Source organism: Pogoniulus pusillus, chromosome 3 (assembly GCF_015220805.1).
Source record: "Pogoniulus pusillus isolate bPogPus1 chromosome 3, bPogPus1.pri, whole genome shotgun sequence".
NCBI classification, from domain to species: domain Eukaryota; kingdom Metazoa; phylum Chordata; class Aves; order Piciformes; family Lybiidae; genus Pogoniulus; species Pogoniulus pusillus.
This window is the reverse complement of record NC_087266.1, coordinates 24318785-24330745: the sequence shown is the minus strand read 5'-3', so window position 1 is coordinate 24330745 and position 11961 is coordinate 24318785. Positions and strand designations below refer to the sequence as shown.

Here is an 11961-nt window from a genome sequence, read left to right as displayed (position 1 = left end):
CACACATACACATATGCATGCAAACACGCAGATGTATATAAAGACACAATCAGTAAACACTCTGTGTCTGTGTGTACAGGCACACAGTGTGTTTATTGGTGTGCCTGAGGTTTCAGTGCATAGACAGCCACATGGCATGGTGGTGGCATGCTATCACGAGGAGCTAGGGCACTGGCGGTGCGCAAAGCCCATAGCCTGATGACGTGATGAATGGGACGGTTAGCAGCACTGGCACAGTCAGTGGCATGGGAAAGCAATACCTGTTTGCGTGCAGCCCTGCTCCAGGAAAGGAGCTGTCATGCCATGTGCAAGCTAGTCTTGAATGGGAGGCCAGCAGAGGTGACTGCCACTTCAGCCACTGGCTGTGCCCCCATGTCTAGTGTAGAAATGCTGCTCAACAGGTTCAGTACCTTCTTGTGTGTGTGATTCCAATACACTCCCATACACCTGTTACATTAGCCTGTGTATTTTTGCATGTGGCTCTATAAAAGGGTTTGGAGTCAAAGGAGTCTTTAAAGGTCATGTAGTACAGCTGCCTGGAATGCCCCTGCGTTTGTCTGAGTAACCGATGTGCAAAGTGCTAGCAACTGTACTGGCCAGATGAGGGTGCTTTTACAGTCACAACCAAAAACTGCAGTTGTCTAACACAGTGGGGAAAGCCCAAATAGCACTGATGCTGCCACTCTTTCACAGGAGTGGGAAGGCAAATGCAACCACACGACTTGCCTATAACATGGAAAACTCAGTGTGACGTCGAGAATTTACATAGTGATCAATTTATGCATCACCTGATTGTCTGATACTGCCACCATTTCCATTTATAGTTAGACAGAAAGTAGATTTTGCCTACATTTTAATCTCTGTTGCTATCAGGAGGGCTTTGAGGAAGGAAGTAGAACATATTCTTGAAAAAAACAAATTATTACAGCAAAAGGTGAACCTTAGCTCCCTCAGAAGACCTCATCTTACCTATCAACAGAGAGACCTCAGAATACTGGTGTAGATTATCTGACTCAAAATAGACATTTCAGTCTTCTGTTCTCTATATCTGGCTGGTGGAGCACCTCTTCTCATACTAGCAGGAGATATCTGATGCTGGTTAAGTGAGCTGCTGCTTGCTACAGAGAGCAAAAGACACCAGAGGAGACTCATATAGCTGCGGAGAGCTGCAAGCTGAACACATCGGTTTGAGACAACCACCTTCCACAGGTGATGATCTCCATAAACAAGTTTCAGACCTTATGGAAGCCAGACTAGCTGGAGAGCAGCAAATGTGGTACCAGTGAAGTATCTCCTCCTTTGAAATGGGTAATGAGGGTAGGAGTGTGAGCTTTGATGATATCACAAGTGCAGAAGAGTCCTGTAACTCCAGGCCAAAGGGGTTACGTCTCTCCTCCTGAGATGCTGACATCCTTTGGTGGGCTCATAGAATCAGAGAATCAACCAGGTTGGAAGAGAACTCCAAGCTCACCCAGTCCAACCTAGCACCCAGCCCTAGCCAGTCAACCAGACCATGGCACTAAGTGCCTCGTCCAGGCTTTTCTTCAACACCTCCAGGGACGGTGACTCCACCACCTCCCTGGGCAGCCCATTCCAATGCCAATCACTCTCTCTGTCAAGAACTTCCTCCTAACATCCAGCCTGTACTTCCCTCGGCAGAAATTGAGACTGTGTCCCCTTGTTCTATTGCTGGTTGCCTGGGAGAAGAGACCAATCCCCACCTGGCTACAGTCTCCCTTCAGGTAGTTGTAGACAGCAATGAGGTCACCCCTGAGCCCTCTCTTCTCCAGGCTAAACAACCCCAGCTCCCTCAGCCTCTCCTCATAAGGGTTTATGTTCCAGGCCCCTCACCAGCTTTGTTGACCTTCTCTGGACACTTTCCAACGCCTCAACATCTCTCTTGAATTGAGGAGCCCAGAACTGGACACAGGACTCAAGGTGTGGCCTGACCAGTGCTGAGTACAGGGGAAGAATAACCTCCTTTGTCCTACTGGCCACACTGTTCCTGATGCAGGCCAGGACGCCATTGGCTCTCTTGGCCACCTGGCCACACTGCTGGCTCATCTTCAGCCTACTGTCTATCAGTACCCCCAGGTCCCTTTCCTCCTGACTGCTTTCCAGCCACTCAGTCCCCAGCCTGTAGCGCTGCTTGGGGTTGTTGTGGCCAAAGTGCAGAACCCTGCACTTGGCCTTGTTCAATCTCATCCCATTGGCCTCTGCCCACCCATCCAGCCTGCCCAGGTCCCTCTGCAGGGCTCTCCTACCTTCCAACAGATCAACACCTGCTCCTAGCTTGGTGTCATCTGCAAACTTACTGATGCAGGACTCAATCCCCATGTCCAGATCATCAGTAAAGATGTTGAACAAGACTGGGCCCAGCACTGATCCTTGGGGAACACCACCAGTGACTGGCTGCCAACTGGATGTGGCACCATTCACCACGGTAGAGTGGTGGTGGGTCACTACCAAGGATGAGCAGCTGCCAATGAGATATGAGAGGGAGGGTGGCAGGCAAGCATGGTATGAAGCAGGGTTTGAGATGTGTATTTCGGTCTTTTGAGAAGGAAAGGAGGGAAGAAATCTAAGTGCTGTACCTAGGAACAAGGTGTCTCAGTAGCTCTGTGTCAGAAAGTTAGATAATTTTTTAATTGCCTGTTAACTAGTGGGAACATTTATCAGCTACTCATCATGCAATAAATCAGGTTTATTACTTCTGTTTTGGGGTTTTTTTGGCAGTGCAAATAGTCAGGTGGAGGAGAGAGCAGCCATGCACAAGTGCCTCTGGCCCATTGGGCAGCAACAAAACAAAACCAGCCTTGGTGCTTTACAAAAAGAGGCATCTTTCTGCACCTGCTTTTGCAAACAGCTCTGCAAATCCTCTTCTCACTTAGCAAGGAGTCCTTTCCCTCCCAAAGGAGTCATAAAATACATTATCCATCCTGCATGTGGTAATCAGACAGGCTTAAAAGCTTAGGCACCCTTATGGCAGCAGCGTTTAAAAAGATTGCACTAGCCTATTTACCTGCCTCGGTCCACTTCTCTAATCAAACCAAAACCACTCCTCAGTATGGACTTGCCGAGGCACACTGTTAGTGACACAGGCAGAAAATTGAACTTGCTAATAGAGAGAGTTGTAAAACTCTTGTCCTTGTGAGGCCACGCCCAGGGCAATTGGCAGCTCACCCAAAAAGCCCAGCGCTGCTTCCCTTGCTCTGCTCACCAGCCAGCTGCCAAGCCATGGAGCACTGTGACCATGCTCCAGGAAAAGAAGATGGGAGCCAAGAGATTTCATCCTTTTAGATCATTTTATTAAACAAAGCCAAGCAAAACAAACCCAACCCCACTGTCAATACACCAGCTCCTCATTTACGCAAGACTCCTTTCTACCGCTCTGTGAGAACAAAAAAGGCTGAAGCATAAATGAGATCAGTTTCGGGAGCCTTACACACGTGAATATTTATCAAGGAAGACCAGACATGGGCCAGTTTGCTGCCCTCTTGCACAAGAGGCACCATGGTCATCAACAAGTTGGAGAGAAAGGGGCTGGTCCACAACTTTGAGTGGGCAGGGACATGTGAGATGCTGCAAAAGGCAATACCTGTGTTTGATGGTAACTGTGGGATTCATCATTCAGGAATAACACTTGAGAGGCTCCTGGGTTTTGAGACAAAAGCTAAGGACAATGTAGTCATGAAGCAAGCACACAGTGTCCCTTGCAGTCATGCAGTTGGTTTGCAAGCTACATTTTAGGGAAAGAAAATCAAAATAATTAACTGGAAGTTGTTGCCATTCCTTGGGTGTGCTGAATGCTCACAACAAACCTTCCTCCAGAAGGCAAAAGCAAGATTAAATCAAACTACAAAGGCCATCAAGCATGAGATTTACAGCAATGTAAAAGGGTAACAGGTTCACTTCTTTGTTGAATTACGTCTGCTTCTGGGCATCAGTATATTCAGCACGCTGACCCCCTCGGTGCTGTGGGAAGCTAGGGGATGAGCAGCAGCGGAGAGATCGCGCTGGTTATCGTTTTTATGTGTATTTCAAAGTCACTTCCAAAAAAGAAGATGAGGTAGTAGTTGAGTATTCCAGCCAGAGACATGAGGAACAGGAACAAAATGATGCGCTTTCCGAACAAGTAGCCAGGAGTGCTGAGGAGATAGAAAGTGGGGGAAGTGATGTTGTTAATGTATGCAACCTCAGACCTCTGCCCTGGAGATCAGCTGAAAGATCTCAAGAGCTGAGATGGAGGGGACAAACTTCTGCTCTGTCTCACATTGTAAGATAGTTGCAAGCTATTAAGTGTCACTTTCAGGATCCATTTGGGTGTGGATTTGGCTTTCTATGCCCAGGATAGGTTGCTGCTTACAAAAGTGGCTCTTCAGAGAGACTTGTGCGTCTTCTCAGCCATCACAGGCTGGGGGACAACCTTGTGCAAATAGCAGCACAAACACCCAAATGTGTGGGTTTGCAGATGCTATGAACAGCAGCCACTGAAGCAGCCAGTCTGTTGCTGCAGATTCTCTGACTCTATACTGCACCTCCTACATCTGCCACAGCTCCTCTTGTGCACCCAGAAGAGGGGAGCTTTGCCATGCTATTCCATGTAAGCAGCCATCACAGATAGTGCCATAAGACAGTGGCTGTGACTGTGGAGGTGGCGGCATCCAGATGCACTGATGCAGCATCCTGGATTTTGTAGAGAGGCTCTGCAAGTCCTTACCTCTGAGTCCTTTCCCCAAGGTAACCCACAAAGTACTTCTGCCTCACAAACAAGTACATCAGGCCAGCAAAAGCAGCAGGAGCTGGGAAAAGAGTAAAGCAAGGTATTAGAGACACTAACCCACATCTCACTGTATGTATTGTCTCAGGCTGCTGCCTGGGCCAGACCAGGAAACGAGAACCTGCAGTCTTGGGTTATGGAATGAGTGCTGGAACCAGGGCAGAGCCATTTGTGTGGGAAACAGAGCATTGCCTTGCCCTCACTCCAGCTTTTCTGAAGCCTTTGTGGGTATAACCCTGCCCACAGCTGTGTCCACAGCAGAGCACACACCTGTCCCTTGCAGAAATCTCTCATGGTTCATGCTGGGCTCAGCATGGAGGGTACCAGCTCAGACACTGTCTCCACCAAAAATAAAAGGTAGCCATTAGATTGCCTTCTCTGGGTGTAGGTGGAGGACTACATTATAGCCAAATATTCATTCTTGAACACATAACAAAGTGGCTTTTCCTCTTTTCTCACTACTTTTATCTTTATCCATACCCACAGGCAAAAGGTCTACTTCTGGTCAACAATCTCCTCTTTTGCAGAAAGAATTGCCACCCACTCCAGGAAAGTACTCATCCTAAATTTCAGACAACTCCAGTTGCATCAAAGGTGATCATATTCAGAAACACAGATCAACACTCTGGTGCTGCCTTCGGTGCTGGGAAGGGACAGCAGCACTGGCATATTAATGAAATGTCCCACTTCCAGTCAAAAGGGTCTATATTGGGGCATCCAGAATCCAAGTACTAAGCCCTCCATCCAAAACAGAGGGATCTTGTCTGTAATGCCTGTCTGTATGGGAAATGGCCTGAAGTGTCCTGAATCATGTCTATGAAGACATATATTGGCATAAACCACACCAGGAGTGTGGTGCTAATTAACACTCCGTGCAGCTGCAGGACAGCTTAGCAAGACAGGCTCCTTCACTGCAGGAGGATTCAATCCCTGGAACTGTAACTTCTGAAGCACTTGCTGGCAAGGATGAAAGGGGGACTAAAAAAGAGTGTTACCTTGGCTGCAGAGAAGGCCAGCGCACCAAAGCACAGCAAGAAACGTAGGGTATGCATGTCCACAGTTTTGGCTGGGAGAGAAATTATATGACAGAAGTCAGAACATGGGGAAATGGAAACAAAATCAACATGTCTCACCAGCAAAGGAGAGTGAGGAGTGAATTTGGGCTGCGCTAAGGTCACTGCAGGTGAGCAATTACTTCAGAATAGCAGGATACCCTGAACCTACCTGCAGCAGGCTGCTGCTGGGGGTGACTGCTGTGTCCATGTCTGAACATGGCAGCTGCCTGGCCTGCAGGTCTATTTTTCTGTCTTCACCCAGATAAAGGGTGCCTTTGTCCTGCCTGATGAGGAAACAAACTGCCTTGCACACATACCTGGCACCTGTGAAAGCCACCTTCCTCCTCTAACCTGTTTGATCAACACATGTGTATAATAGACACTGTGTGCTTTTATTGGCATGGAATGTCCTCGCAATTAAGTCAAATTAAGCAAGGTAGGGTATCAAAAGCTGCATGAAACCAGTGAAAGGAAAATCCCCCAGCAAACAGGAGTGTCTGACAGTTGACATGTCTCTTTGCAGGAGAACAGGAATGATTTTCAGCTGCTTCCTTTGGCCTGAAGTGCTTTCTGAGGGGGAAACACTCTGCCTTTGGCAGTGGTTGCACATCTGTGAAGGGCAGCACTTGGATGTCCCACTCAGTTGTAAACAGCACTTCATGGGTAATAAAAAAATATTTTATGTACTTTTATTTCCTGGGTTGGAATTAATTTTCCCCTCCACGCTCCCTGAAGGGATGTCAAAGACAAAAGGTGACACAGAAGCGAAGAGCCATGTGCTGAGGGAGCTGCCTGGGGACAGAGGCACAGGAGTTCATATGAGCTCTGCCACTGACTTGCTCCTCAGCAGGTCAGCATCTCTGCACCAATTCTTTTCTTCTGAGCCACAGTGCCCCTGGGACACCAACTGTGCTTGTATCATACTTCCCTCATTAGCTACTGCTGGATGCATGGGCTGACAATGACAGGACAAAATGCAGCTTAGGGCTGCAAGTCCAATATAAATACAGCATCCAGGGTTTCAGCAAACATACTGGAGGACCATAGGCTCAAATTTCATTGCAATGCACACTGCAGTGGGACTGCAGAGGAAAGTGTAGACCATAAAAGAGTTTGAATCAAACCCTGGAAAAAAGAGACATGAACCCCTCTCTGTCCTCACCAGTACGTCAGGGCTTGCTTACTCACTTGGCAGTGTAGACACGGTCAAAAGCAGAGGATCCCAGCCGCTGAAGCCCCTTGCCATTGCAGTGTTTGCTTTCATGCTCCAGCTTGCTAGCAAAAAAAGCTGTTAAAAAAACACAGAGTGTTCCCCTGAGATGTCATCTGGAGATATTGTAGGAGTTGGGATTTCTGGGCTTGCCTCTGCTCTCATGAACATCCAGGCTGGATGGCAGAAGAGGACGTGGGTGCTGGAGGTGCAGAATGTGGCCAGTCTGCATGCTCCCTTACTGAGGTGTAACCAAAACCTTCAAAGGTTCAGGGGTGCAACATGACGTGTCCTCAGACATCCCCACATATTCGTATGTGACTGGCAGCAAGCTCTCTTCTCTGAGCCCTGCATCATCCCCATGCAGCACTTCTGGCATCTTGCACCTCTGTCTGCTGGGAAGTACAGTACAAATTCCATCCTTTGAGCTCCCAGTGGGAAAAAAGCTTTCCAGTCCCAACTGCCAAGCCCAGATTCTAAGAGCGCAGAGAGACAATGGAGTCTCTTCTCTTTTAGTGATACTCATGTGCCGAACTAGGGACATTCTGCAGGCTTGGCTAATGTTACAGAAATGCCCATTGAAAACTTGGTCGTGGTCTCTTATCTCTATATGTCTATATTGGGTATAACCTCCTTCTACAAACAGCAATATGTCAGGGTGCTGGCTGTTGCAAAAATGCAGCGCCTCAAGACAATGTATCATGCACTTAACAAACACATTATCTGAAGGCACTAAACCAGAGATCATCAATCATGTGTCTAAATACACCAGATAGGGCCCTGACAGACTACAAGCTGCAAGCTCTGTATTATTGTGCATCCCATCCCATCCCATCCCATCCTGTTGAGCATATCCAGATCACTCTATGGTTTAGAATACTAGCCAAAGGCATACAAAAAGATATTATAATGACAAAACAGGATAAGCTGCAGGGTGCCATCCCTGGAATCTTAAGAGCTATCTCTTTTGTATTTTTTTCCCCTCACTGCTGCTGTAAGTAGGACTTCTGTACTTTCACTGCCTTCACTAAAAGTTACTGAGGTTTTGCCTTTCATTTTCCAGTGATTCCTTGGGTACATATGGCTCTTCTACAGAAAATCCTGCAGTGCTTTAAGCCAGTGTCTCTGTTCTGAGCCAGGCTGCAGGCCCTCCCTCTGCCACCAACCCACTGCAGTGGCCAGCTTTTGGAACACCTGGCCCTGGAGAACTCAGAGAAGGCAGTGCCCAGTGGCACCACCAAGAGCAATTAGCACTTCCACCCACCCAGCACCCCGACTTTGACGTGGGGCTATTAACCTAACTACAGGGTCCAGGAAGACCTAGTTGGAGGCAGTATTTTTGTCTAATGCAAAGCTGCAGTGATGAGAAACCATTTCCTGCAGGTCCAAGACTGTATGGGCTCACTGAGATATGTAGAATAACTTCTCCCTTCCTTTTAGCACATATGTGAAATCACAAGAAGATGACACAGCTTCAGAGATAGCCGAGAGTAAGTAAGCTATATATATCTCCCTTTCCACTGTTGGAGATGCTTCCACTTCCTAAAGGCCAGCATTCCTAAGTGCCAGCATTCCCAAATGCCACGGTGGGGCAGATCTGCAATGCTGAAAGGCATCAGGCTGAACACTGACATGTCCAATGTGGCAGTGGTCACCAAGGACAAGATTTGGAAGTACCAGTGGTGACACTTCTGGCGCACAGCCTCTGAGATCAGGGCTGGACAAGCCTGGGGGTACTCATCTCCTGAGAAGGCCATGACTGTGGACAACTAGGCATCTGTCCTGTAAACTCTTACTGCCTTTATGGATGCCCTAGGCAGTAGGGCAAATGCCAGAGATGGGCTATCATGTCAACCTCACACACTCTGGAGGTTCTGAAAATCCTCCCAGATGTCAGCCCAAGAGGTGGGTCTTGGCTTCCTGAGACTCAGCTGGGTTAAAGTTCACATCCAGAGTGGCCCTTGCTGCATGTCTGTGCTCTCTTCTCAGCAGCACTGGCATTAGTGAAATAGAAGACTACAGTGTGGAGCAGCTTGCAACACCGTTGATACGTTCCCTGTTCTTTATTCTGAACCTCAAGGCAAAAGCATGGTTTCAAAAGTTGTCATGAGACAAGTGAGTGGAACAGGGCTGGAGGTGAGTGACTTAATTCAGCTCAGCTGCAGGTGATTCCTTGAAGCTCCAGGACTACACAAGGTCTTTTGGGCCTAAACCACTGCATTCTACACTCTGGACAAGTTAATATGCAAGAATTCAGTCCAAGCCTCGTTGTTTCACAGGTTCATGCCAACAGAAAGAGTGCACTGATGCTTCAACCTAGCAAGTGCTAGCAATCACACACGTTGCTCCTTCTTTCTGTCGACTTCACCCTGCTTCCTCCACCCTGATCTGCCCAGTGATGACCACTGATTTGCTCCGAAAGTTGCTGAATTGCAATCTCTCTTTGGTGCAAGAACAAAGTAAAAGCTGCATGTGTGACACAGCTGCACCCAGCCACACAAATCACTCCGTAGGATGTGGAGATTCCCAACATAGAATGATAGAATCAAAGAATGGTAGAGGTTGAAAGGGACCTCCAGAAATCATCTAGTCCAACCCCTCTGCTAAGGCAGGAATGCCTGGATCAGGTTGCATAAGAACATATCCATGAACAAGGTGACAGTAAGTGTATGTCAGACTGGGGCAGCACCACAGCCCACTTCCAGTTTCAGAAGCAGCAGCATTCACCTAAACTGGTTTGCAATTCTGCACCAGATGTAGAAAGGCAGATAAACCCAAATTTATATGGGGCTGATTTCACATACTTAAAAAGATCAAGCAGATGCCCAAGTGTTTTTCTGAACCAGAGCCATAGCAAGAGTTCAGTGCATCTGATAGCCCTTGACAAGCATTTCTACTGCCTTAATAACTGCATTTGTTACAGGACTGCATATTAGCTTGGACTTTCTAGCCAGAAAGCCTGGGAAGAGGAAATCAGATGATGCAAGGTCTGAAATCATGGTTTAGGGCTGTCGCTGCTCGTGCTTGGCATGCTAAGTCCTCTGCCAAGCCCATTGCAGTGCCCGTTTGCAGCAGCTGGGTCAATAATCTCACAGACAGATTTCCATGAGTGTGTCAGGCTGGAAGGCAAATGTCTGAGCTTCAAAGTGAGAGGGAACCCCCCCTGTATATAGAGTCATTTGGTTTGATAGCAAGAAATGTCTATTTGACACATTTTTTTAATTGTGGAATGTGCTCTGATCAAAATATGCCATATTCTGGTGATGCCACACACTGTGCTTCTACCAGGAAACAGCATGGGGTTAAACAACACGGCATTTAGTGTCTATATATACATTAAAACAGTCTGCATCTCTTTTAATTTTTGCTCTGCAGCAGCCAGGCTTATGCTGAGGCTCCACCACTTCCTCTCTCTGCAGCAGCCCAAGAATAGTCCATTTCCTAGGACGGAACACAGAGGTTGTGCTCAGAGGGAAGTTCCTATTCGTACCAAGAAGTCTTCACGGAAGATTTCTACCATTTGTGTGAGCCCCCCAGTCCCACTACTGGCCCCCATGGCACCTGGGTGATCTCAGTGCAGCTGGAGCAGAACTCATTGCCTTCTCTGTATTCTGGACAGAATTTACTGATAAAATGATTAAGTACTTATGCAAGATAATGATAAAGTTTAAATCAGGTTTGTGCAAAAGAGAAAACCGGTTTATTTCTAAAACCCTGAAGGTTAGTAGGGACTATGAAAGTCTAAATAACAGCTTAAAAAAAATGAAACTTCTCCAGTGCAGGAAATGGGCAGCGTTCTTGGGACAGTAGTTTATTGAGATTAGGACCTGGAGAGGCAGGAAAGCAGTAGAAGTATCTGTTCACAAACAAATCAAACTCCAAAAAGCCAGAGTTCTCCAATGAGTCAGTGTGGGTTTTTTCTCCCTTTGCCTGGTTCCATGCAAAAGTCTGACCCATTGCAGCTCGCTGGGACTCCAGCAGAAAGGCTCTGGCTGGAGAGTGAGAGCAGCCCTCGCTACCCACATTAGGGGCTTTAGTCAGGAAAGGAGGTCTAAGACATCAAATATAAATGAGTATTGCCACAGGGTACCTCAGAATATTAGTCCTTTCATTACAATGCATAACAACTCACTCTAGAATATCACAGAGTGGGACCATGCAATTGCCAAGATCCTGCAACAGCAGCATGCAAGAATGTATGCTTAGAAGATAAGTTGTAGAGCCAAAGTCAAGCCTAAGCACAGATGCATTTATAACCAGAGATTTATTCAAAGATCAGATATACATACATTATCCTAACCTGTTCTCAACTCTCTTTTAGCCCTTAAATAAATGTTTGTTTTCACCTTACCATTCTGGACAACACTTATCAAGGTGACGATGGCAAGCAGGACAATGCTTCCCAGGGTTTCCTGGTCCATTCTGCAAGCAGACTGTCAGGGCGGATGGTGCAGCTGTTGCAGCAGTTCAACCCTGCAAGCGCAGAAGGAGGAAATGAAGGTCTCTCTTATCTTGAATCATGAAACACTTCCTATGGCTCCACAGGAGAGTGCCAGCACTCTGTGTTTGGGTGCCTGTCAAAACAACGTGGCCACAGGCTGGCTGGTTGGCTGGCTGGCTTCTTCACTCAGTCACTCATCATGCGCAGACAAAGTCTAGAGAAGCAAGAGGTTATAGGTCTGTGATCTAAGAGGATTTACAATGTGGAAAGGAAAGGTACCTATTGCCCTTCCTGCACAGAAGGAAAACAGTAACCTCAATAGCTAAAGCATATCTGACCATGTGCCTAGTGGTATGGAACACTGGAATGGCTGGAAGTGACCACCAGACTACCCTGTCTTGTGCAAATGATTGACTACGTCATAAGTAGGTGGGAGGAGAAACAACACTGGTGAGTCTCAATAACAGTAGTGCTC

The 11961-nt window shown here is 47.3% G+C and overlaps 1 protein-coding gene across 1 annotated transcript; it reads right to left on the bottom strand.

Annotated features, from left to right (window-relative positions):
• Positions 1-3297: 3297 nt before the first annotated feature.
• Positions 3298-11497, bottom strand: ALOX5AP (arachidonate 5-lipoxygenase activating protein). The gene is made up of 5 exons (XM_064140925.1): positions 11397-11497; positions 7024-7123; positions 5776-5846; positions 4721-4802; positions 3298-4148 (listed from the first exon to the last, which is right to left on the bottom strand). Exons 1-5 carry the CDS (start codon positions 11464-11466, stop codon positions 3986-3988), a joined length of 486 nt encoding a protein of 161 aa, XP_063996995.1. The 5' UTR covers positions 11467-11497; the 3' UTR covers positions 3298-3985.
• Positions 11498-11961: the final 464 nt, after the last annotated feature.

Excerpts from the sequence above, each read along its gene's own strand:
- ALOX5AP (XM_064140925.1), bottom strand. The coding sequence starts at position 11,466 with ATGGACCAGGAAACCCTGGGAAGCATTGTCCTGCTTGCCATCGTCACC. Across the intron at positions 5,847-7,023 it reads GACCGTGTCTACACTGCCAA|CCAAAACTGTGGACATGCAT; the intron begins GTGAGTAAGCAA and ends TTTCTCTCCCAG. Across the intron at positions 4,803-5,775 it reads TGGCCTTCTCTGCAGCCAAG|CTCCTGCTGCTTTTGCTGGC; the intron begins GTAACACTCTTT and ends CTCTTTTCCCAG.